At 39.8% G+C, this 24745-nt stretch overlaps 4 protein-coding genes across 33 annotated transcripts; 1 reads left to right on the plus strand and 3 right to left on the minus strand.

Annotated features, from left to right (window-relative positions):
* Positions 1–53: 53 nt before the first annotated feature.
* LOC144040151 (uncharacterized) lies at positions 54–10784 on the plus strand. 22 transcript variants are annotated; one of them, XR_013289654.1, is made up of 10 exons: positions 54–170; positions 244–387; positions 727–785; positions 5224–5350; positions 7454–7537; positions 7614–7688; positions 7786–7852; positions 8266–8307; positions 8373–8405; positions 8891–10784. XR_013289654.1 is itself a non-coding variant. In XM_077554036.1 (10 exons), exons 6-10 carry the CDS (start codon positions 7833–7835, stop codon positions 10275–10277), a joined length of 393 nt encoding a protein of 130 aa, XP_077410162.1. In that variant the 5' UTR covers positions 405–634; positions 727–785; positions 5224–5350; positions 7454–7537; positions 7614–7688; positions 7786–7832; the 3' UTR covers positions 10278–10784. The 22 variants fall into 22 exon arrangements, 14 of the variants coding, with proteins under 14 accessions (XP_077410152.1, XP_077410154.1, XP_077410153.1 ...); XR_013289655.1 differs by having other exon boundaries at positions 7825–7852; XR_013289652.1 differs by lacking the exon at positions 7614–7688 and having other exon boundaries at positions 7825–7852; positions 8891–10302; positions 10360–10784.
* Positions 1209–4834, minus strand: bdh1 (3-hydroxybutyrate dehydrogenase, type 1). 2 transcript variants are annotated; one of them, XM_077554025.1, is made up of 5 exons: positions 4589–4826; positions 3886–3996; positions 3486–3627; positions 3261–3413; positions 1209–2127 (listed from the first exon to the last, which is right to left on the minus strand). In XM_077554025.1, the coding sequence occupies exons 1-5, from the start codon at positions 4799–4801 to the stop codon at positions 1661–1663; spliced, it is 1086 nt and encodes a 361-aa protein (XP_077410151.1). In that variant the 5' UTR covers positions 4802–4826; the 3' UTR covers positions 1209–1660. The 2 variants fall into 2 exon arrangements, with proteins under 2 accessions (XP_077410151.1, XP_077410150.1); XM_077554024.1 differs by having other exon boundaries at positions 3261–3627; positions 4589–4834.
* Positions 10785–15122: 4338 nt separating the features above from the next.
* LOC144040363 (uncharacterized) lies at positions 15123–18679 on the minus strand. Of its 7 annotated transcripts, XM_077554505.1 has the most exons (12): positions 18569–18679; positions 18385–18484; positions 18254–18295; positions 17663–17704; positions 17355–17381; positions 16907–16937; positions 16761–16811; positions 16626–16656; positions 16415–16451; positions 16099–16234; positions 15640–16018; positions 15123–15568 (listed from the first exon to the last, which is right to left on the minus strand). In XM_077554505.1, exons 4-10 carry the CDS (start codon positions 17663–17665, stop codon positions 16139–16141), a joined length of 276 nt encoding a protein of 91 aa, XP_077410631.1. In that variant the 5' UTR covers positions 17666–17704; positions 18254–18295; positions 18385–18484; positions 18569–18679; the 3' UTR covers positions 15123–15568; positions 15640–16018; positions 16099–16138. The 7 variants fall into 7 exon arrangements, 4 of the variants coding, with proteins under 4 accessions (XP_077410631.1, XP_077410630.1, XP_077410629.1 ...); XM_077554504.1 differs by having other exon boundaries at positions 15640–16234; XR_013289711.1 differs by having other exon boundaries at positions 16099–16656; positions 16907–16934.
* Positions 18680–19114: 435 nt separating this feature from the next.
* LOC144040148 (clusterin-associated protein 1-like) lies at positions 19115–23706 on the minus strand. 2 transcript variants are annotated; one of them, XM_077554021.1, is made up of 12 exons: positions 23364–23706; positions 23167–23278; positions 22683–22767; positions 22412–22591; positions 22040–22135; positions 21863–21946; positions 21646–21779; positions 21402–21540; positions 20507–20564; positions 20325–20423; positions 20100–20134; positions 19115–19996 (listed from the first exon to the last, which is right to left on the minus strand). In XM_077554021.1, the coding sequence occupies exons 1-12, from the start codon at positions 23383–23385 to the stop codon at positions 19850–19852; spliced, it is 1191 nt and encodes a 396-aa protein (XP_077410147.1). In that variant the 5' UTR covers positions 23386–23706; the 3' UTR covers positions 19115–19849. The 2 variants fall into 2 exon arrangements, with proteins under 2 accessions (XP_077410147.1, XP_077410146.1); XM_077554020.1 differs by having other exon boundaries at positions 20100–20140.
* Positions 23707–24745: the final 1039 nt, after the last annotated feature.

Below are 24745 nucleotides of genomic sequence, written 5' to 3' on the forward strand. Positions count from 1 at the left end.
ATCAGCTGACCTGTTTAAATATAAAGTATTTGTTATGGCCAAGGCCTTTATTTGTTGACTTTCTATAACAAATCAAATATTTCCAATAAATGTATTAAATGAAGGGCTTTTTTTATTCATAACCAATTTTGACGATTTACAAAATAGTAGAAAGTCATTTTTCCAGTTGAGTGAGTAGACAAGGTTTTGTTTTTAAATATCTGCACTTGTCACCGATGTATTATTTATTTATTTTATCCACAGCTTCCGGCTTTCTCACCGCTGAGAACGCTGATTGGTGCCTGCTTCAACGCCGCGACATTTAAACAATATGGCGGCCACCAAAATGTTTGAAAGACGAAATGTAAATTTCCGAAACAATCGACAGCAGCACCTGAACGCCTCAAGGTAAATTATGCAGTCATGGCCAGTGTAGACGAGCACTTAACTAATATGCGAGAATATTTATGCCTGCTGTGTTAGTTTTGGGCCCCTTAATGGACATACTCTCATGCTAAGGGTTTAGTCTTTAGTGTTTGGGTTTCACTTGAGTGCTACCATTGGACCTGGCCTTGTATCAATGAAATTATGGTTAAAGAGTAAACTCTAGTGGACGATGAGTGGTTTACAGCCACTCGTCCATTTTCTTTTCCAAGTTAGTTTTCAATTCATTCATTGCTAATTTACTAAATTCTTATGCAATATATGGTTTTATACAAATTTATGAAATTCTTGGCGTCTATGCAGTTGTAAAGGGGATTCTTGGTTTTCGTCACGACGGAGTTCCATTGTCACGGGATTCGAAGGTACGTCGAAACCTCCTCTAACGCTCTAGAGAAGTTAAGAGTTTTTGTAAATATTTGTATGAGCATTACTGTTCTGTCAAACATATAAAACAATCAAATGCAAAATAACTAGTAAACTGACAATATCATGATGCTAAGTTGCTACCCATGATAAAATCATACACACTGAATTCAACATGCTATTCAAATCTAATTTAAACTTAATCTTGTTTTCCCTTTTCTCCCTTCTACCTAATTGTGTGTAAATTCTCCAATTTTATTCTTTGTGATGCTACAGCGCCACCCGGTGGCTATTTGTATGGTTTCCCTTTTTCCTACCCCACTTTATGTAAGATACAAACAAACCAGCAAAGGTCTGTCCTTATCTTTCTGGTTCTGGTTTGCGGTCACTGTGGACTACACACAAAAACAAAGATACAAACAGTGAAATCAAAATATATATTTTTCAACAGATCACAGCAGTTTTTACCTAGAAGTACATTCCTGCTGGTACAATACACTAAAAGGTTGCTCAGATTTTTCTTTAATCTACAACATGGAGCCCCAGATGGAAATATACTCATACTCATTCGTAGCCACAGAGTAACTGTGGCTCATTCTGGGTATGATTGGATTTTATTTTAGGCTGGGCATGAGCCACCAAAATATTGTGATTTCGATTGGAGGACACTATTTGTGCAGTTATTATTTTGTGGCCAAAACTAGTACAATGGTACATTGACTTACAAGTGCCCCAATTAATGAGTTTTTGTGGATTAAAAAAAACATAGCTTTTTCCTGGTGCAATATACTTTTTCAAAGCAATTGAAATTTAAGGCTTGATCGGTGAAAGTCTTCAAGTGCTAAGGAGTAGAGCAAAGATGGAATGTTGCCAGTTAGAAGTACAGCAGGTCGGACAGTGCGGCAGGAAGGTGCGTCATCAACTGCAATCGGATCCACCAGTGAGGTTCCATGTTGTTATACCTGATGTACGGACGCTTGGACGCAACAGCGTCCGCAATGTCATCCAGAACGGGACTCGGGTCCTTCTGTCCACCCTTGCACTGTGAACGCATCAGCGCCATGATCTGATCGAAACGGGCTTTGCCGTAATCCTCCCTGATGTCCCGCGAGGCCTCGGCCCACAGTTTGTTGGCCGTGTTGAACAAGACGTCGCGGCTCAGGATGCCCGCGGCGGCGGCAAAGTTCCCCGGCTCGACGATGCACACTTTGATGCCCCAGGACTTCATCTCGTAGCGGAGGCAGTCGGAGAACGCTTCCACGCCATACTTGGACACACAGACGGGCGACTGCGCGATATTTCCCATCCGGCCGTACAAGCCCGACACGTTTACTACGCGACCTGCAAGACAAATGCATATTTTATTAAATTGTTTGCTTTTCATACAAATATTTACTGTATCAGCCAATGTCAGCTGGGATATGAAGTCAAGACAAGAAATAATTGTATGAAAAACACCAAATAGTTCCAAATAAAACACAATAGTAAAGCCTTGGGGTCCAAAGTTGAGCTGTCTTAAGAGAATTACTCCTGCCAAGAATGCGGCCTGCAGCTTCACAAGTGAGTCATTTGTTGGCATCTTAATAGCAGCAAACTACACGGAACAGTCTGAGCATGACGTGTACTGTAGATTCCAAACCGTAGGAAAGCAAAGTGACACAACCTTGTCATTTGCCATTTATACAAACGGCGTAGCTAGCATGTATGGAGGACAAAAACGGCCCAAATTAAAAATATCTGACTTAATAAAAGTGAAACTAAAAACCGACATAAAAATGTAATTCAAAAATGCATTTTTTTTTTCATTCTTTAAAAAGGGGACAGAAAGAAGTGAAACTTAAGTATAATAATATAAAATATACAATTAAAATAAATATAAATGGAAATAAAAACAATATGTATACATCCCTAAATAAATAAATAAATAAAAGTACAAATAAATTATAAATGGAAATAAAACAACAAATATATATCCCTAAATAAATACAAGTAAAAATAAATACAAAAATAAAAAACGAGATTCAAAAATTAATAAGATAAAAAAAGTTGAAATAAATATATTTAATAATAATAATTGCAACAGTGGAGCCCAACCCAAGACACGCCCCCTCATTTGAATAACATTTGGACCTGATAGAGCGTCTGCAGCATGAAATAAATAAATGTGAGAGCAGAGCGTTTTTATTTATTGATTGATATTGAATTCTATTTAAAAATGTATTTTTGTTTTCAATATTTATTTTTATATATGTATTTTTAAATCTCGTTATATACTTTGTTTTTATTTCTATTTATTTTTTGCATTTAATTTTTGAATCTGTTTTTATTTGACCTTTTATTCATTCTTTCATGTATTTATTTAGTCATTTATTTTTTAATTTTGGCAATTTTGGTCCTCCATAGGCATAAGCCTCTTAAAAAGGATGACCGCAAAGCCGAAGCTGGCGTTCTTGACTGGACTTGTTGCCTCCTACCTTTGGCCCGGCGAATGAGCGGCAGAAGCGCTTTGGTGACCCGGATGGTGCCCCACAAGTTGACTTCGGAAACTTCTTTGTAAGCTTCCATGGAGGTGAACTCCACCCCTCCGAACGTGGACACGCCAGCATTGTTGACCAGCGCCCACAGACCTAGACGATGGATCGGGACACAAGACGTTACCAAGACAAGCAAAGATGTCTGCTGACCACCGATTGCTCTACCTCTCTCCGAGTCCTCCAGGTTGTCTCGGACGAACCGGGCGGCGCTGTCCACCTGCTCGTCACTGCACACGTTCAGCTGGACCACCTTCATGCGCTCTGAGTGGAACTCCTCCAGGACCTTGGCACCCTCCCCACCTTTATCCTGCAAAGAAACTATCCTCCATTTTGTAGCTCGTCGTGTCAAAAGACCAGACATGCTACATGTGGTCACTGCCACACTTGGCCACAATGCAGAGAGACGACAGGGGTTGTTAAGGATTGGAATTACGTTGTGAACCATTGCTTGATGCTCCTGTGCAAGTTCTTCTCTGAAGCGTTTATCGAAACTGATGCAGATGAGGTTACTGCAATTCTAAAATGGCATTTTCCCGAACCTGGTGCAGTTGAGTGCCACACTCACCTTAAGCAGGCATCCCGCAAAGACTGTGAAGCCAAGTTTGTGCAGATGTTCAGCGAGAGCCAGACCAAAGTCGCTGTCACAACCTGTAATGAACACCGCTTTGCCTGTTGCCTGCACCAAAAGAAAAAAACTATGTAGTGCTGATGTACTTTATCCCTTAAGGCACTGGTTCTCAAACTGGGTTCCCAGGATCTCCAGGGGTCTGTGAGCCACACCTTGGCAGTCCGTAAAATAAGTGCTTACCTACTGTGTGGTGCGCCAATAAAACAAACATACTCAAGGACCAATTAAACCTCCTTATTTTAATTAAAACAAACATTTACAAGAACAATGAAAAAACATACTGTCATACAAATAGGGATTAGGGACTGCAAATGAGCAAAACCATGCTGGTAATTGACTCAATGACTCCCTACTATGTTTTTTTTTTTAATCCTTGACTTCAGTTACTACTTTACTGTAAGGCAGGACATTGGCGCCATCTTGGGGCATTTTAGGGTGTTACAGCTGAAAACAACTTTAAAAAAGAAACTGTAAATTCTCAATTTTACTTTAAAAAACAAACAAACACTATCTTATATTGTCTTACATTTCCCCCACTGAAAATAGTAAGTACATTTAATTTATTTGGAGAACCCGTGCCCAAAGGAACTCCGTATCCTGATGATGTTGCTCGTGATGCGTTCACGGCCCCACTAGTTACCTTCACCACTCCTCGGGGGATCCGAGGTGTCGCGACGTACAGGACCAAGAGAAAATAGCAGACCACCACGCACTCGCTAACGCTTGCCCCCGGCACTCCCAGCAGCCCCGTGGCGACGTTCAGCAGGGCCGGCAGCCCGAACCCCAGTGACAGTGTCACGAACGCGGAGAAGGAGACGAGAACGCACACTCGGAGAGCAGGCAGCGGCGCCATCTTAGCCGAATGCTGTCTTTACGTTCCGGGCACGCCTCTCGGTTGACAGCGTTTAATAATATGCATTTATTAGATTATCAATATAGAATAACAAATTTATTCACTTGCTCATTGCTGGTCAGATGCCAATACTGTCACTAAAATAAATTAGCGAGAATTCTTGAAACTATAGTCGGCGAAACCGGAAGTGTATCTGACTAAAGCATCTTCCTTCGTGTCAGGTTCATTTGCGTTACTTCGTCCATTGCACATTTAAAACGTTGAGTCTTCTTTTTTTTTATGGGTATTATTTTAAAATGTCTATAACAGGGACCTCATAAAATTAAAAATTTTATGTTTTCGTTCAAACACTTTTTCGAGTAAGCACAATTCGACTACCACGGTGAGATCTGAATTCAAAAGTCATCATCACTCTTCTCCAGCAGATGGCGCTTCATGCGTCCCCTGGAAGTGCTCGACACCCTTGCCTCTGGAACCCTCAAAAAGCCATCATATCCCAGGCCCTCATCTTCTTCGTCTTCATCTCTCTCACTGTCCTCTGACTGAAAGGTAGAATTACACACAGCTTGTCAACCTCTTTCCATGTTTAGGGTTTACAGTATTTACAAACTAAAGAAAAGAATGCACGTTCAATATTTCTATAGATTTACCTCATCAGTGTAAACACCCAGCATTTTTCCAATGACTGTTCCTAAGTGAAACAAAACATAAATACACCGAACCCAATCTATGTAGCTATTGGGAGTCATAATCTGTGTGATGGGTTATGCATTTTGTGGCTCTTATTTTTTTATCAATTTAATTAGTAATTTAAATTAATTTTAAAAAATACATTTAAATGAATAAATAAAAAATTAATAAATACATTTAATTTACATACATTTAAATAACTTAAATAACTAATAAAAAAATCAATAAAAGCAATTCAAGTTACAAAACAAAACAAAACACCTTTGATTAAAGTATTCCACCAAATTAACTTTAATATATGGAACTGAGCCCGAATTTCCTCTGAGTGCCACAAGATGGTGAAGCAAGGTGGCAAGGCAGGTGTGCTCTCAAAATATACAAAGAAAAAAAAAAGGCAAAATGGGTTAATCAAAAATATTAAATAAAAGTCCAAAGTAATTCAATTCAAAATACAAAAAAATCCTTCACATTAGCAGTGCAATGACAATTGACCGTCTCAAATTCCCTTTTTGTTTCTTCATTTTAAAAAAACGGCCATGTTGAATAACACTGCTTTTTTGTTGTAAATGACAATGTATGTAGTAAACCTTTTATTACAAAAAACAATCACGTATAGTAAGCCGTTTTTTTTTACAGACAATGTATAGTAAGAAGGTTCTTTGTTTTGTTTGTTTGTTTGTTTGTTTGTTTGTTTAAAAAAAATAAACAAGCAATAATAGTAAAAGCGTTATTTAAAATGTTTTAGGGGGTTTTGTTTTAAAAAAAACTAAACAAGCATTAATAGTAAAAGTGTTATTTAAAATAAATAAATAAATAAATAAATACACGACCATATATGGTCATGTTCTACATGCGTTCTTGTTTTTTTCCATTACCTGATTGAGTGAGGGCAGGGTGGGCGTGTCTTGCTGCACCTCACCTGCAGCGCGTTGACAATCAGTGGACTTCAAAAGGAATTCAGTGTGACAGCACTCAGTTTGCATGATTGTTCTCGTGCTCACTCAGTAGGTGTCAAGTGTTGTCTATTCTCATTTGTGCTCCAGTCATAGTTGTCTTGCCTCGATTGATAACCGCGTGTAAGTGTTTCTCACACCTCTTTATTTTCTAGTTACTGTCTTGGTTTTGGTTGTTGTACTAGTAGTTTCCTTGCGTTTCAGTCACACCGGACTTGACATTTATAATAACTTGTTTATTTAATTTTTTCAAACGCCCATATACTAATGTGTGTGTATAGCAAGGCGTTAAAAAAAAAGGGTATCTTTTTTTTTTTAATGACTATGTATAGTAGGGCTTTTTTTTTTTTTTTTCCAAACGACCATGTACTAAATATTGTATTTTTACACGGAGTGTTTTTGCATTTTATTTTTGGGGATGTGTAACATGTGATAAACCCCACGAGAAGCCGGTTATTTCACATTTAGATTTCATTAGTTTATTTGCAGTGGGTCGGTCACGTGGCCGGTAATTATCCAATCGCAGCCAAATGTGTACTAAACGCGGAAGTACACTCGCTCCGGTAGAAGTGGGATGGCAGTTGCTTCTCCATGGGCCACAGTTCTGAACTTTCCTTTGCCGCAGACTTTAATTTTGATTTGTAACTAAACCACCTTCTTGCGTGGATTTGAGGGGAGCCTTCTACCGCGTGCCGTGAAATGCACCGTGACGACGGGTGAGTGAAATGATAGCTGTGAGAGCCGGCTGGGTTCATTTAATGTAATTAGCGACACCGAGTGACGTCATCTGTTAATTGTTTGACGGTTAAAGAGTCTCAACTGTTACCTCATTGAAGGAATTAAGAATGTTAATGACGATTGTTTTATATTAGTTGATTATGTATGACTTATGTTAGGGATATTTGTTTTTAAATATAGCTAATGTTTATTAATGATAGTATGTGTACACTAGAACGTTTGATGGTTAATGTACATAAATGTGATTGAGAATTTATGGTACTGTTGTCAGGCCGTGTTATCAACTTGATGGTGAACTAGAAGGACCAGAGCCTACACATTCAAACCTCAAGCATCGAATTCCTCCTGTCAGCCGGTAGGGGGCTCTTTGTAGCCCACAACCCCTCTTTTTTTGTTTTTACGTCTTAGCTACCGTCCCTTCCATTTTTCAGACTCTTCCCTTCCACCAACTTCTCAAGCCTTCTGCACCTTTCACACATTCCTGGATTCAATTCTTAAATCCAGACGTGGGTCTCCATTTTATTTTATTTATTTTTACACATTTACTCTTCAGTCAAATGATTATACCTTCTTTTTTTTTGTGGTCATCGGGGATTTCGTAAGTGTTGGTGAGTCTTCATGAAGTTTGCTGTTGTGTTGCAGAGGCAGTGATGGATCCAAATGCACGAAGGTAATATGTGTAAACACACCTGATGAATTTGTATGCTTTCCCCATCAATTTAGGAACCAAGTGGCACAATAAAGATGACTTGACTTGACATGACTTGACACGACACGTTTGTTGGTGTATAAACTGCCTGAGCAACAATGATCTGAATTGTGACCAGGAGGGGGCAGAATATGGAGCTTTGAGGCATGCCTTAGTTGTTTTTTTTTGTTTGATTTTTTAGAAAGGCCTGATTGCAATCAGGGCAGGTGATGGAAAGTGTTTGCGAGATCTTGCTAGAGATGGTCTGTAGTTGTTTAGCTTGTCTGGGCTTTGTTGTTTGATGGCAAGTTGAAAGTTGGGGTGCACAGTGTAGGTAGCATTTGAGGCAGGAGTCATATTGATAAACACCTTTTATTTTATTTTGTCTGTTTCAGGGTTGTCTCGGCAGCAGGTCGTACAAGAGGACCCGGACCAAGGTAATGAGTACATGAACACATTTAAGTGACTTGCTCACAATTATTATTTATTTTTTTTGTTACAGATGGATGATGAGTCGGGTGTGCAAAAATGAGAGGTGAAAAAAAAAGTACAGTGTAGTGTTAAGACATATAGTTGCAAAATATTTTTGGGCACTAAATGTACCCAAAAAAATCAAAATGCTGGTCAGAAAACTCTAATATTGAGGTAAAGCCTGTTTATTTCAATCATTAGTTTAAAAAAAAAAAAAAAAGTGAAGCTTGCATCCAATATTGGTGCACCACATGCAGCCTGTGTTTGAATTTTGATGATTTGGCAGAAAAGGTCAAAGACTAAAAAAAAAAATCCAGTCTTTACCAAAATAAGACCCTTTAAGAAGTGTTAGTGCCCAAGATGCTTTGATATCGACCTTTACATGTTCTGCAGTTCAGCGTTTCTGTTACCTTGTCGATTTTCACTTTTTGAAACAAACGATGGAAATAAATATTTTCTGACCAGCACTAGTAGACTTGGGAATTGTGGGCCCCTAAAGTAATCGACTGCCCCTTTCTTCCCTGTGGGTCACTGTTGGTGACCTGCAAGTTGGATGCGTGTAGAGCCGCCGGCGTTGCAGGGTGAAGCGGTCAAGTCGACGCTCGGATCAGATGAGTGCGACCAGAACTTACGGTACTCTGCTTTAGTTTCTGATGCTTTTTTTTTTTTGGCTGAGAGTGACGTGGGACGCTTGCCCCGCCCCGGCGGTGACGTTGTGGAGGTTTCTGCAGCGGTTGGCAGGTCTTCGGGGGGGGGCGCGTCCCACCTGCGGCGCTTCAATTCATCAAATGGAGTCTGTGTTTGACTTGAAATTGTTTGTCACCAAATGTTGTCCACTTGGCATCTGTTGCAGCCTGGATGGACTGTGGGTTATAAATAGCATCCGTTTTTAGGGTTTGTGACCACTTTCAGGGGTGGGAGTGAATTTTTATTTTTTTTTTTTCACACAGCAAAATGTTGAACATTAACAAGTACAGTTCTGTTAGTTTGCATCAGTGGTTCGTTCAAGGTTGCAAAGATATTTGCCAGACACTCGTTAACTGTTAAGCGCGCAAACTGTGCAAGCATTTTCTAAAAGGTTAAAAGCAATAAAAGTCTTTGCAACATTGAACAAACCCTGATTTAAAACAATTGTTTAAAGTTACCAAACTGTCCTAAATGTTGCAATTTTGTCCATAGAAATTGATAGTGCTGCTAAAAAAATTTAATCTAATTGGTGTGTAATTTGAAATCTGATTTTCTTTTTTGATGGTTAAGGGCTCAGTATTAAATGTTTCCATATTTAACGTTTTGCAACACATTGGTCTAAATTATGCCCCATAATTAAAAATATTTGAACACTTAAGATAATGAAAATATTGAATGTCAATAGTCTAGCTTTCTTCGCAAGCAAAATACTGATAGTGCAGCTCTTCTTATTGGTCAAGACAGATATTGTGGACCTAATGGTGTGTCTCATTAGATCAGCACGACAGTCAAATTGTAAAACACGATAATGTCTAATGTCCACATTTCCGCCGTGTGAAAAGCCATGGTCGTAAAGTTAAACTTTCTCCTGCATTTTCTTAAAGGTTTGACTCCCACCCCATGCTCAAACCGCAGGGCCTTACGCACTGAGGCGATTGGTCGATCCATTGCTGGGGCCAGTTGTGGGCTCAAGAAGCTCGCAGATGGAATTTGTGAATAACGAGCTAGACAAATGCACTTGACTTGTTCTTGCAGGAAGGCGCCGGAGTCCCTCGAGTCGAACCGCAGCGGCAATCGCAAGTCTTGTGTGCTTGTTTTCAGAGTAGAAGAAGAGTCTGAGCAACTTTTTCGTTTTGACTTGAAATGTGCAGCGGCGGCTCCATCATATAGCGCAACAAATGCAGCCTACAGTATTTCGTCCTGTTCAGCTGAACGGAGAGACCAACAAACTGCCCGCAGCTCCAGATGAACGGCTTTGCCGCTTTTTGAGGCAAGTGTGCAATTATTGCACGTCAACACATTGATACGAGTGCATTTTTGTTTTCCCGCAGCAATCCCAAAGATGCGGACCCTACGCTGAAGAGCAGAACACAAACCATACAGGGAGAGTATTTTTATTTTATTTTTGTTCTACTTGCTATGTTTGTCTCGACTGTCACAAACTCACTGGGTGTGCACCAACTCACACCAACTGCATGCTTGTCCTTTTTGTCCTGAACTGTGCGTCCAATCAAAACATTGATGAAGCCTATTTGTACATCTATGAAATCTTCTTTTTCCAACAGGTTTTTTTTTTTTTTTTTTTAATCCATTCTAGATGAAACTGAAGCTTGTGATACTTGTGTATGTGCTTTTCTGCTTGAATTAAAATTGTAACATTTCAACTTGTCTATTTTAGATATTGGGGATGACCAAAAGCACGCATCCTGACACCGATGTAAATTTAAGTTGTGAATAAAATGAGTTTTTTTTTTTTGTCTGAGTTTGTTCTTCCTCCCTTCATGTACTCATTCTTTGCAACGAAGCGCTTCATGTACCTGTGGGCCGTTCAAGTGACCGTCCTTTTTGGGCCAGGAGATAACTTGAGGTGGTCAGTAGTGATGGCAAAATGAAGCTTCATGAAGCATTTGCGATACTTTTTGATTCCTCTAGATGGTGCCCTTGGTTTAAAAATAAAGGCATTACATTTGCATTGCATCTTTGAATCATGAGTGCCATCTTGAGGAGTCAAAAAGTATCGCAAGTGCTTCATGAAGCTTCCTTTTCCCATCACTAGTGGTCAGCGCCGTTTTGTCTACTGTTTGTGAAGGGCAACCACTTTGAACCAAATGACCTTAAACGCTCTATGCTAATGTTTGTGTGAAAACACTTGATGATAAAAAGCATCTCTTGGTTTCTATAACAAGCCATTTGTTTTTAAGTCACTTGTATGGTGTACTTAAATCTGTCTTGGTGATGGCGCTGGCTGTCTCGACCACGGTGAGCAGCTTTTTAAACTTAAAACCCGGGATGGTGAAATGTACAATAAGTTTCACCAAATTTAATAGCTAGACAGTCTTCGTGGGATGCCAAAAGCTATCTTGCTTGACAGTTCAACAGCGCTAGCCGAACATCCGGGCATTTGATATTTCTCCAACGTAACACAATGTCCTGCCTGTTTTCCATGTCTCCATCAACACACCTGATTGATGAACAAGATCGTTATCAGGCTTCTAAAGAGTTTGCTGATTAGCTGAGTTAAAGGTTTCCTATCCATCGTTTGTACCGTATAAGCAAACAGCGGATTATACAGTTTTTGCCTGTGACTATCATGCAAGCAAGACAGATTGCTGGTTGTCCAACGACATTTTATGACATTTTGAAATAATTACAAGCATCCAATGCGCAAATCGAGCGTTAAAGAAACTCGTGACGTCACGCCTCATACTGGTAATGTACAGTTTAAAAGCTCGACTTTGCGTTGTCTAACCGGCGAGTGCCTAGTGGGTAATAGGACTTCATTCATATATACTGTTTTCACGGGGATCATTGGTATGCACAGGACGCAGTGAAACATGGTTAGGATTAGGGTTAGTGGCATACGATACACAGACATTCACGATGAGGTTTGAACCCTGGACCTCAGGATTCACAAACAGTGTACCTACCCGCTCGGCTAGCGGAACACTGACCGTAACCGCCGCTCTGCGGCCATATGTATGAAACAATCACATTTTTCACCCCAGGGGGCGCTTCTGTCAGAAAGCAAAAGACAAAAGTGCGCAGAGACCCACCGACCTCGTTGACACCGTGATCTGGAGGTTAGAGTGTCCGCTTAATACGTCGTTGGTCGCGGGTTCTAATCCAACCCTTGGTGCATGTTGCTCTCCACTACAAATTTTTCAAATGAGTTACCTTGTAGCTACAGTCGTGAAAGAATTTTTCCTTCTTGATCAAAAACAACACTGACGTGAAAACCTTCCTGTCATATTCTGCATGAAATGCTATATTGCTAGCCATTCTACCATTCTATCTACCTACTACCGCCATGCTGAATGATATCCACCTACCCACTGCCTTTCTACCTACCTATTACCATTTTACCTACCTACTACCACCATTACTACTACTTATATTCTACTACTATTCAAGAATGTTAAATGGTAGTGGGTAGGGGGCGGCTTCGGGGTAGTAGCTACCTACTACCTACCTCCTACTACCATTCTACCTACCTACCTACTACCATTCTTCCTACCTATTACCACCATGTTCAATGATAGTGGGTAGGGGGCGGGGCTTCGCCCCGCCCCCTACCCACTACCATTCTGCCTACCTACTACCACTCATGCTGAATGGTAGTGGGTAGGAGGCGGGGCTTCGCCCCTCCCCCTACCCACTACCATTCTACCTACCTACTACCATTCTTCCTACCTATTAGCACCATGTTCAATGATAGTGGGTAAAGGGCGGGGCTTCGCCCCGCCCCTTACCCACTACCATTCTACCATTCTACCATTCTACCTACCTACTACCGCCATGTTGAATGATAGTGGGTAGGAGGCGGGGCTTTGCCCCGCCCCCTACCCACTACCATTCTACCTACCTACTACCTATTCTTCCTACCTATTACCACCATGTTCAATGATAGTGGGTAAGGGGCGGGGCGAAGCCCCGCCCCTTACCCACTACCATTCTACCATTCTACCTACCTACTACCGCCATGTTGAATGATAGTGGGTAGGAGGCGGGGCTTTGCCCCGCCCCCTACCCACTACCATTCTACCTACCTACTACCGCTCATGCTGAATGATAGTGGGTAGGAGGCGGGGCTTCGCCCCGCCCCCTACCCACTACCATTCTGCCTACCTACTACCATTCTGCCTACCTACTACCGCCATGTTGAATGATAGTGGGTAGGGGGCGGGGCTTCGCCCCGCCCCCTACCCACTACCATTCTACCTACCTACTACCACCATTACTACTATTTATATTCTACTACTATTCAAGAATGTTAAATGGTAGTAGGTACCTAGTAGGTACCTACTACCGCCATGCTGAATGATAGTGGGTAGGAGGCGGGGTGAAGCTACTTACTTACCTACCACCATCATTCCTACTATTACTATTCAAAAATGTCAACAATTTTGAATAGTGTTAGATAGGGAGCAGGGCTTTGTGTGTTTTTTATTGAAAAGAAAACTGTTTCGTTTTTGTAAGTATATCGCAACTCGCCTGAATGACTACAGGTCGGCTTAGAACCCGCGACCCGCAACGTGTTAGGCGGACACTCTAATCTCCAGACCACGGTGTCAACGAAGCAAGTAGGTCTCTGCGCACATTTGTCTTTTGCTTGCTGACAGAAGCGCTCCCTGGGGTAGAAAATCAGATGGTTTTATATATATGGCCGCAGAGCAGCGATCACCGTCAGCCTTCCGCTAGCCTAGCGGTTAGGTACACGGTTTGCGAACCCTGAGATCCAGGGTTCAAATCTCACCATGTATGTGAATGTCTGAATATTGTATGCAACTAATCCTAATCCTAACCATGTTTCACTGCGTCCTGTGCATATCAATGATCCCTGTGAAAACTGTACCTTACAATGAACGTGATTCACTCATCTATATCTTAAAAACAATGCTGATGTATGCACGTGGCTAAGAAACACCTGTCTCCACAATGTACGCTTAGATGTATACGTGTCTGTCATTTAAGATATATATGTTGGTCTTGAAGTATTTAAGGCCAGCCAGATGCAAATTTTGCAAAGCAAGAAATTGGCATCGACCAGAATTAGAAATACTTCCCGCTTTTGCACCTAATTAATACTCATGGGAAATATAATCGTACTATCCAGTGGCGGGCACCACTTGCCAGTTAGACAACACAAGGCCGAGCTTTTACACGTAAATATTACAATGCGTGACCGGCGCGGTAAACAGCATCGCCAACTTCCAATTGTCAATTCCGACCTTACGTCACTTGTTGAAATGGCGGTCACCTCCGTAAAATGCTCTCCTCCCATTGAAAAGCATTGGACTTTGGATTTTTCTTACTAATTTGACTTGAGATTATTTCGATTTCAAAATGTCGTTGGACTACAAGCAATCTGCCTTGTTTGCATGATAGTCACAGGCAAAAACTCTCCAATCGGCTTTTTGTTTACATCGAATAAAGGGCGCATTTACATTGCGTTGTATTGGAGAAATATCAAATGCCCGGATGTTTGGAATTGTCAATAGCTGTTGTGACATATCAAAAAGGTTGGATAATGGCGATTACATGGACTTTAGTGCTGTTAAACTGTCAATTAATGTAACATTTGGCAGCAAACTCCCCTGACGTGGACTAAAACTAGCTACTAAATTTGATGAGATGTAGTTCAGATTTAACCATAACCAGACAGCCTCCCAATGAGACATAGTGATTTAAATATATCAGTCAAGCGATGGCAGCTCTTTATCAAAACAAATCTTCAATAACATGTCTTCCCACAGACATCAATAATTGCAGTTATTTGTATTAAAGTGATCACCCTCCACTATCAGTAGTAACTCTGCACGTATAAAAAGTTGACTTGTTTCAGGTCATCACTGGCTGAGGGGATTGAAATGTAGGTCGTGAACTTCAGGGTGAGGGTCACTTTAATGCAGTCATGGGACCGACAGCAGCAAAAAGATTCACAAGTTACTTGCCGTCCTGCGTTACCAAGAATCCTAAGCATGAGGAAGAACGACTGACGAACAAAAAAAAAAAAACTCACTTTATTCACAACAGTGCCAGGATGTGTACTTTCAATTACACATCACTTTTGTAGAAATAAGTCAAATCTGGATTGTTTTGCAGGGGCACTAATTATGACAAATATTCTACATATTTTTAATGTATAATACAGCATTCTTTGCAAAATTTAGCAACGCATTGCCATTAAATGCACATACTTCATCCCCCAACGTCTCAAACAGACAAATTGAAATGTCACAATTTTAATTCAAGCAGAAAAGCACATACATAAGTATCGCAAGCTTCAGTTTCATCTGGAATGGAATAAAAATAAAAATGTTGAACAAGAAGATTTCATAGATGTACAAATTGGCTTCATCAAGGTTTTGATTGGACGCACAGTTCAGGACAAACATGCAGTCTGTGTGAGTTGGTGCACACCCAGTGAGTTTGTGACAGTCGAGACAAACATAGCAAGTAGAACAAAAATGAAATAAAAATACTCTCCCTGTATGGTTTTGTGTTCTGCTCTTCAGCGTAGCGTCCGCATCTTTGGGATTGCTGCGGGAAAACAAAAACGGACTCATGAATGTGTTGCCATCCATGTTAACATGCAACGATTGGACACTTGCCTCAAAAGACCGTTCATCTGTTGCTGCCGGCAGTTTGTTGGTCTTCTCCTCCGTTCAGCTAAACAGGACGAAATACTGTAGGCTGCATTTGTTGCGCTATATGATGGAGCCGCCGCCGCTGCACATTTCAACTCAAAACGAAAAAGCTGCTCAGCTACTTCTACTATGAAAACAAGCACACAAGACTTGCGATTGCCACGGTCGCCGCTGCGGTTCGACTCCCGCGCCTTCCTGCAAGAACAAGTCAAGTGCATTTGTCTAGCTTGTTTTTCACAAATTCCATCTGCGAGCTTCTTGAGCCCACAACTGGCCCCAGCTGAAGAAACCTTGACAAGGGACCAGCGATGGATCGACCAATCGCCTTCTTAGTCTGTAAGCCCTGCGGTTTGAGCACGGGGTGGGGGTCAAACCTTAAGGAATATGCTGGGGAAAAAAAAAAAAAAAGTTTAACTTTACTACCGTGGTTCTTCACACACAGGAAATGTGCACATTATTGGTTTTATAATTTGACTGCCGTGCTGAGCCAATGAGAGACATCGTTTGGGCAACAATATTGGACTGGAACATACAGAAGTAAAGGAAGCTTCAGTTTGATCTGGAATGATAAAAAAAAAATAAAATAAATCAGTCTTCATCATTGTTTTGATTGGACACAGTTAAAGACAAAAAAAAGGACAAGCATGGTCAGTGAGAGTTGGTGCACACCCAGTGAGTTTGTGACAGTGGCGACAAACAGGAAGTGGAACAAAAAGATACTCTCCCTGTATTTCTTGACCTTGCTGTGGTTCGACTTGACGGACCCCGCCTCCTCCCTGCAAGAACAAGGTGATGGTTCGTGAGCATCTTTGCAACGTGGAATGAACATGTGCATTTGTCTCGCCCCCCCGTTAGCACAAGCAACACTCGCCGCTTGCGCACACCCGTAGTTCTGTCTCACTTATTTGATTGACGCGTCAACGTGACTGGTTCCTCCCCCCCTACATGACCTTTGGTCCCCATCCAGCTCGTGGCCCATGCCTACAAAACAAATATTGACAATTACTTGAGATGAATGAATGGTCAGAAAATTTGAATATTGAGGAAAAAGTCTTGCATCTTAAATGCATTTGCAGCATCCACACCTTTGTTTGGGAACGCTGCTGTGGTTCGACTTGACAGACTCCGGCTCCTTCCTGCAAGAACAAGTCAAGTGCGTTTGTCAAGACAGTTATTCACAAAAACAAATCCATTGTGACACGTCACCTACACGTGTTCATGTACTCATTACCTTGGTCCAGGGCCTCTTGTACGACCTGCTGCTGAGACAACCCCAAAACAGACAAAATAAAAATAAAATAGTGTTTATCAATATGACTCCTGCCTCAAATCCTACCTACACTTCGCACCCCCGACTTTCAACTTGCCATCAAACAACAAAGCCCAGACAAGCCAAACAACTACAGACCATCTCTAGCAAGATCTCGCAAACACTTTCCATCACCTGCCCTGATTGCAATCAGGCCTTTCTAAAAAAAAAAACAACTAAGGCATGCCACAAAGCTCCCTACTCTGCCCCCTCCTGGTCACAATTCAGATCATTGTTGCTCAGACAGTTTATACACCAACAAACGTGTCTTGTCAAGTCATGTCAAGTCAAGTCATCTTTATTGTGCCACTTGGTTCCTAAATTGATGGGGAAAGCATACAAATGCATCAGGTGTGTGCATACATATTACCTTTGTGCGTTTGATCCGTCGCTGCCTCTGCAACACAAGAACAGCAAACTTCATGAAGACCCACCAACATTTACGAAATATTGAAACACTTCACATGAATTGTACATTAAAGTTTAATTTTATTTTTTTTAAATCACAATGTATTAAAACAGCGGTTCTCAAATGGGGGTACGTGAGATTTTAATATATATATATATATATATATATATATATATATATATATATATATATATATATATACACATATTTTTTTTAAATAGCATCAATGCAAAATAAGAGCTTGATGACAGCAGTTGCATCCATACTACCATAAATGAAGATCTTCAGTGAAGCACAAGCGCAACGTCTCCCTAAAATGCAAAAAGTTAAGTGAAACATTACAATATTCAGTGCTGACAGTAGGTAATGTCAGTCTTCTTAATTATTAAATAAACAACGTTTTGTTTTTATTTAAAATAAAGTGTTTTTTTTATTTTATTTTTAGAACAGATCTGTAATATAATTCCAAAGGAGGGCACTTTGTTGATACATGTACAAAACTATGTCCAATTAAGTTAATGATATACTTTGGCTGCACGATATTGGAAAAACATGCGATGTAGTTGTTGAATATTGCGATAGATATTGATATTAATGAAATAACATTTTCACCATGTGGCAAAATAAGCAAGCTCAATGTATTCTTAGTTAATTGCAATTACCCAAGATAATGTTCAACTATTGGATAGTGATGCACATTTAAGTTAGCCTCTGACTGATCAAATTCAGATAAAAGCATAAAATGATAAAGATTGAGAAACACGGTATTATAATAGCAGGGATTTGAATCTTTTTGGATACGGCCCTCCAAAATGAAAGGAAAAAAATGGGGGTCGTTAAGAGACCTATATAACACAAACCTTTCCTTGAACGCTGTCCGTGTTTCTCCGGTGGCAAAACACCTGCAAAAAGTACAAAAGTACTGTGAAAAAAAACAATGACAAATATCTTCAAATCCAACTAATGTGCTGGCTTTTAGCGCAAAACATACCGTCTAGCTGGTCGCCATCTTGTTGCGAGCCACGAGGCTATTTAATGCACCTGTTGACACCACTCCCATTGGGCACACCTGTCTCCAATTATCTCGACGCCTGGAACCGAAATGAAGCCCAAACAGCACATTTATTAACCAGTTGCGCACATTAAATCTCACTCAGGCGCTAAAACGAAATTACCTCGGCCAGCGTCCATTTGCGCTACGACAGTAGTTCATTACGGCACCACTTCCGGGTGGCCAGCAAACATTTCCCGCCAAAACGTAACTTCCTGCGTAACTTCCTGCGGAAGCTATCGCCCACTTGTGGCAAAAAAAACAGCATGCTATATATGGAGGACCAAAACTGCCAAAATTAAAAATAAATCGCTCAATAAAAAAAAAAAAGTGAAAATAATGCGAATATTAAAACAAAACAAAAAATTTACACTAAAAATATATATTAATGGAGATATATGTACACATGTATATATTTAAAAAATAACCATGTATAGTAAGGCGTTTTTTGTAAAGGCCGTCTATAGCAAACCATTAAAAAAAAAAACATGACCAGACTATTTTATTTTCTTGGCAGGAGAACAATCCAAGGTGTCCCACACCTCTCAACAAAAGTCAGCTAATTTAATTCAAGCTCTTCGACTCATTGAAGACGACCGTCACTGAATTAAATAACGAATTTCAGACATGAATGAAATGGTTCTGTTAAAAGAATGACAAAGACCCAAAACTTTTTCTTTTTTTTTATTATTGGAAAGTGTTGAAGAGCACGTACCGGTCACAATAAATTATGCGAAAAAGAACACATAATGAAGTTGGAGGTGAATATGACCTGCAACAATAAAGTGAAGCCTATCCGCTTTTTCAGCCTTCCAATTGGCAAACCATAATTTCATGTATCAGGCCCAAATCATATTTTCTGTCGGAATTCATACGCGGGCCGCAAACCAAATCCAAGCGGTAGTCCCGCCCCCCCAGATAGGAACCAGTGCAACTAGGTTGAGCCAGCTTAACTGTAGAGGAACAACGGTGACACAAGGCTGTATTTACAGTAGACATTTTTATTTATATTTTCTTTTATGGCTCCTCGCCTAGAAAGGATTTAGTACGGGGCTAAGACTCTGGTAAGCTGTACAAGTTTATCCTTGACTGGCAGAAGCCATTGACGAATGATGGGACCCGTTCCTTAAAAATAGATTTTGGTGGACTTTGGAGCCAGTGAGAGCTTCATTTACTGAGTGGGGACTAATACAGATGCTCGGTGATTAAGCATCTGATGGAAGAGGAGAAATATACCTAATAGGCCACTTGTAGGAAAGCTAAAAATGGAATGAATAAGTTCATTAAAATATTTCACCTCTTTTTCCTTCAAATTATCATCAGACCAGTGTTCTGAATAAAAAAAAGAATCTCTCTCTTGAGAGTTTGGGGATTTTTGCTTCGACTACCACGGTGAGATCTGAATTCAAAAGTCATCATCACTCTTCTCCAGCAGATGGCGCTTCATGCGTCCCCTGGAAGTGCTCGACACCCTTGCCTCTGGAACCCTCAGAAAGCCATCATATCCCAGGCCCTCATCTTCTTCGTCTTCATCTCTCTCACTGTCCTCTGACTGAAAGGTAGAATTACACACAGCTTGTCAACCTCTTTCCATGTCTAGGGTTTATTTACAAACTAAAGAAAAGAATGCACGTTCAATATTTCTATAGATTTACCTCATCAGTGTCAACACCCAGCATTTTTCCAATGGCTGTTCCTAAGTGAAACAAAACATAAATACACCGAACCCAATCTATGTAGCTATTGGGAGTCATAATCTGTGTGATGGGTTATGCATTTTGTGTCTTATTTTTTAGCAATAAACAAACTGAAAATGTACAATGATGACATTTTGGACTGATATGAAACGGTAGTTTTGGCATCTGGATCAATTTGTTTACCTGCTACAATATCATTTAGAGGGAGCTGTGGATGAGACGTTTGACACTCATCAGTGTCTCCATCTAGGCTTTTGTCCTCAACAGTGTCCTCTTCATCATCTGCAAAACACATCGAGTGCCACAAGTTATCAGTACCACCAAGTAAACGTGAGCGATATAAGTTTTGAAGCTGTGTTCCTCACTTGAACTAACAGATTGCCCACAATTCTCCTTCACTTGCTGCATGATCCTCTTTCTTTCCTGCAGGCATACAGACACTTTACGGAAGCCAAATGAATAGGTCTCTTTATTGTCTGTTTTTATCCACCTAAATTAAAGTATTTTCAATCTCATTCCAAGTAGATTGTTCACTGCTTTAAGAAGACTCTTAACAGGGATGTGATTTGACCAAAGTGAAATTATCTGAAAATTTAGCCGGGGGTCTGGGGGCCGCTGGCACCCAGCTAGGTCCAGGGCAGTGCCCTGGTGGGGGGACAAGGGGGGCAATGCACTCACATGACAAAGAAATAGACAAAACAACAGCATAAATTTTCAATGTATATTGAACTATCCCATATAAAATGTCAGTTTTAGTCAACTCAAAATCAGTCACATTCAAAAACATTGGACTGCCTTTGCTTTTAAAAACTATCACTGAGAATATCATCATATCTAACTAATGTGATTACTAAGTTAACACATAATGTTGAAGAGTTCAAATTTCATGAACAAATAATTGTATCATGACCAAATGAAAAGTAACTCATATTAGAGCATACCACAAATGTCTTTGTTATAGCAGAAGATGTTATCTGTGGGAAAAAATAATAATAAAAAATAAAATAAAATAAAAAAACGGAATTTTTTTTTTTTGGGGGGGGGAGATAAAAAAAAAGCGGAATTCCGCGAATTAGCGGAAAAATCACATCCCTGTCTTAAAGCTCTTTAGACAACTTACAAATATGGTTGGAAGGAACATTTAATATCCTCTTTGCAGGTGATTAAGGAGTGGTTTCATTTAATGAGCAACATTTTGTTGATAATGTTTGACTAAACCAAAATAATAATAAAAAAAAAATCCCCTTTACATTCACGCACCTCAAACATCTTCTCTTGTTTGATCTGTTTTTCCTGCTGGCACTCGAGGTAATAAAAGTTCGCAAAGTTTTCCACTTGCAACTTGTATTGCTCCTCCAGCTTCTCCTCGATCTTCTCATATTCATCCATAAATAATGGCCTGAGAGATGGAAAGGAGCATTAAGTCTTGTTTACCATCTCCCTGAGAATGATGATGCCGTTCAAACAAAAGGTTAAAGTCATGCTAGTAAAATTGTACACAAACCTGACACTCTGCAGTGTCTGGAGTCGCCTCTGATTCATCTCCAACTGCCAGTGTTTTTTTTCTTTCTTGGCATCCAGACTGGCAACGTCAGAAACAACATTCTTCATCATGACTTTCGTCTTCTCCACATTTTCCTTCATAAAGGACACAAAAAGATTTAGGCTGCAATACGAAGGAAATGATCGAACATGATAAACATGTCAAAACGGATACAAACCAAGACCTCCTTGATGGCATGTCTCATGGCCTTTTCCGTCTCGCTGATCTCCAGAGGTCTCGCAATGGCAGCCGTTCTCAGTTTCTAAAGAAGAACACAAATGTTTTGAGTGTCATTTTACGGAGAACTCCGGATATCAATTCAAAAACCTTGGTCAGTGAATATTTTTTCTCTCACTCTTAGGTCCACCTCCTTCCCTAATAAATCATACAGAGACGCTCCTTTTGACGTGGCCTCGGACGCCAGCTGCCGAGCTGCTTTCAGATCCGAAATCTTGTAAAAATAAAGGAATTTAAAAAAATTACACAGACTGAGAACGTTCAAATGTGAGGTACTGTTGAGTCCATGTTGAAAAGAAGGGTCCAATTTATAGGTGTAACCACCAGTTGAATAGAGAATAGAAATTTAGGAGTAGGTTTTTCACACCAACATCCTTTTAAAATGCTTTCTACCTAAGATAGAAGCTCAAACTTTCGTTTTTTTGTACAGCTTTAGTGCCATATCCCCCCCCCCCCCAAAAAAATGTGATGTGACTATAAATGTTCTCACTCGAGTGCCCAGTTCAAACTTGAATTTGGTGTTTTCCTCCTCCACGCTGTCCTCCAGGGCCATCTGCTTGTTCTTCATCGCATTGTAGAGCACCGATGTGATCTTTAACATCTCTTTCACCGCATAACCATCAGCCTGGTAAAGGCGCTTGGTGTTCATTTTGATGTGAGCTTTAGTCGCCTGTTACATGAAGAGATGCTTATTGTTTGTTTTTTGTTTTTATAGGAAAAAGGACTTCAGTTATTTTATTTTTTTTAACTTAATATGTCACCATGAACTGAGCCACAGTCTTGATAAGGAATATTCTGTCCGACTCTGTGTTCATTTCAGTTGCAAGTTCCATCTGGGGTTCATAGCTACATTAGAGACGAGAAAGGAATACATTGTGTCATGTGTTAACATACAGTAATACTGTTTAATCATATGTATACCACGGGATACGTGGAATGATAGTCCTACAATGGGGCAATAAGCATTTTTTTCTTTCTTCTTCTGGAGAACTCAGTATTGTTCATTCGGTAATTTTACCGATTTGACATGTCATCATCATTGCTCTTTTTATTTTTTTATATATAAGGCAATAAGCATTCTGTCATCAGTAATAGTGGATACAGAAAATTACAATATTAATACTGTATAGCATATTTAATGACCTATTATGTTACATAAACCACGATTGACATTCCACGTTTTCCAAATATGTATAAAACATCTCATTAGTCGAATGAATATCGATTTTTTTTTTGTAAACATACCATTTAGCAAGCCATATTAGGATTTCTGCAACTAGTGTGAAGTTGGGGGTTCGGAAGTTTTCCACAGATATCAAGCGAGGAAACCCCAACGCTCTCATCATCTCTGTGAAATCTATCAAATAAATCATTTTAACAGTAAGCTTGAAATGAACACTTAAAAATAAAATGAAACTAAACGTAGCACAATGAGTACTTACTTTGCAAGTCCCTGAAAGACATCCTGCAAATGAGCAGTGAATGACGGGAGCTTATTAAGGGCGCTCAAATAAAAACAATCAACCAAAAAGCTTTAGGAAAATACACACAACCATCCATGCATTTTCAATACAAATATGCGCGTTAAATGACCCGTGTCTAAGACCACAAAGACGTGTTTCTCTTTGGCTTTGTGATCTTTCTTTTTCTCGCCGTCTTTTCCATTCCCTTTCTGGCATTGCAAACCAATCTTGCACTTCGCTACGACGACGACGACAAAACGACTGCAAAGCCTTTGTTTACGTTCGCGTTGCCAACAGGTTCGTCACACCCACAATGCGGTAATAGAGCATATGTGGCCTACGTAGCAGCAGTCGTTCGTCGCTGTAGTGTGACGTAATGCACAGTAGTTAACGAGCGCAATAATCGTCTGTTGATCTTGGATACAAGTCATACAAAAATCGACATTACATATTGACTCGACTTGTACTGTGTCGCCATTTTAACTTTACAATAATGTAGTTGTATTTTTTTAGATTAAGGTCATGTATTATTGGCAGTATAGTTTTAGATTGGGATTTTAATCTGGACGATAAAATATACGCTTTATTTTGAAAATATTAACTTCACTCTTGTAGTAGTAAAACGTATTGTCAAGATTAATCTGAAAACTGATTTAATAAAAAAAAATCTCAAACGTGATTTAGCTTGAATATAGAATATCAGCGACTTTTTAAAAGTCACCCCCCCCCCCCCCCCAAGTTTTTCAGGAAACATAAAAAAATTGAACTATATGCATCATGAGGATTTAGGGAAAAAATGCCCCCCCCCCAAAACGTGGGCAATTATTTTAAGAGGCTGACGCTATACAATTTTTTTATCTAAAAAATAAAATAAAATTTTGTATCATGAAAACATGATATGTTCGTCATATTCTGATATTACAGTTTCAATCATGGATAATGTGCTACTTTTTTTGTTTTTTTCTTAAATGCCGTTTATGACTTATACAAACAATAAGAAGCAAAAATGACAGAAAAAAACAGTTGAGTGCTAATATCAGAAGCCATACAGATTCATTGTTTAAATTAATACAAACGTACAGTAGTAACAAATGCAATGATAATGAGTGTGTTCACCTGCTATAGTATACAAGTCATGTCAAACATTTCGAAGGAAGCTTCATTCACAATAATTACTCCGAGTAGCTCATCATAGTTAAAATCGTTAAAATAAACACACTTGAGCAAGTTTCAATTTTAAAAGGTTATTTTAATTTTTTTGAATTAATACTTCCGGATGAAAGATATTGTCACACATCCTGGTCAAGTAAAATGTCGAAATGTACAGCATATAGCACACACCTATGCTCACGAGGCTTCCA

The sequence above is a fragment of the Vanacampus margaritifer genome, chromosome 20 (assembly GCF_051991255.1).
Source record: "Vanacampus margaritifer isolate UIUO_Vmar chromosome 20, RoL_Vmar_1.0, whole genome shotgun sequence".
Taxonomy (NCBI): Eukaryota; Metazoa; Chordata; class Actinopteri; order Syngnathiformes; family Syngnathidae; genus Vanacampus; species Vanacampus margaritifer.

Bases quoted from the DNA above. Each gene is read 5' to 3' on its own strand.
- bdh1 (XM_077554024.1), bottom strand. From the start codon at position 4,801: ATGGCGCCGCTGCCTGCTCTCCGAGTGTGCGTTCTCGTCTCCTTCTCC. The intron at 3,997-4,588 runs GTAACTAGTGGG...CTTTTGGTGCAG, and splicing joins TCCCCCGAGGAGTGGTGAAG to GCAACAGGCAAAGCGGTGTT. The intron at 3,628-3,885 runs GTGAGTGTGGCA...GTTTCTTTGCAG, and splicing joins TTGCGGGATGCCTGCTTAAG to GATAAAGGTGGGGAGGGTGC.
- LOC144040148 (XM_077554020.1), bottom strand. From the start codon at position 23,385: ATGTCTTTCAGGGACTTGCAAA. The intron at 22,592-22,682 runs GTGACATATTAA...TTCATGTAACAG, and splicing joins AGACTGTGGCTCAGTTCATG to GCGACTAAAGCTCACATCAA. The intron at 21,947-22,039 runs GTGAGAGAAAAA...GTTCTTCTTTAG, and splicing joins GGAAGGAGGTGGACCTAAGA to AAACTGAGAACGGCTGCCAT.
- LOC144040363 (XM_077554502.1), bottom strand. The intron at 16,938-17,354 runs GTAATATGTATG...GGGTTGTCTCAG, and splicing joins GACGGATCAAACGCACAAAG to CAGCAGGTCGTACAAGAGGC. The intron at 16,657-16,760 runs GTGTGGATGCTG...TTTGTTTTGTAG, and splicing joins AGCAGCGTTCCCAAACAAAG to GCATGGGCCACGAGCTGGAT.
- LOC144040151 (XM_077554026.1), top strand. From the start codon at position 311: ATGGCGGCCACCAAAATGTTTGAAAGACGAAATGTAAATTTCCGAAAC. The intron at 388-726 runs GTAAATTATGCA...GCGTCTATGCAG, and splicing joins CAGCACCTGAACGCCTCAAG to TTGTAAAGGGGATTCTTGGT. The intron at 5,351-7,453 runs GTAGAATTACAC...TACTGTTGTCAG, and splicing joins CACTGTCCTCTGACTGAAAG to GCCGTGTTATCAACTTGATG.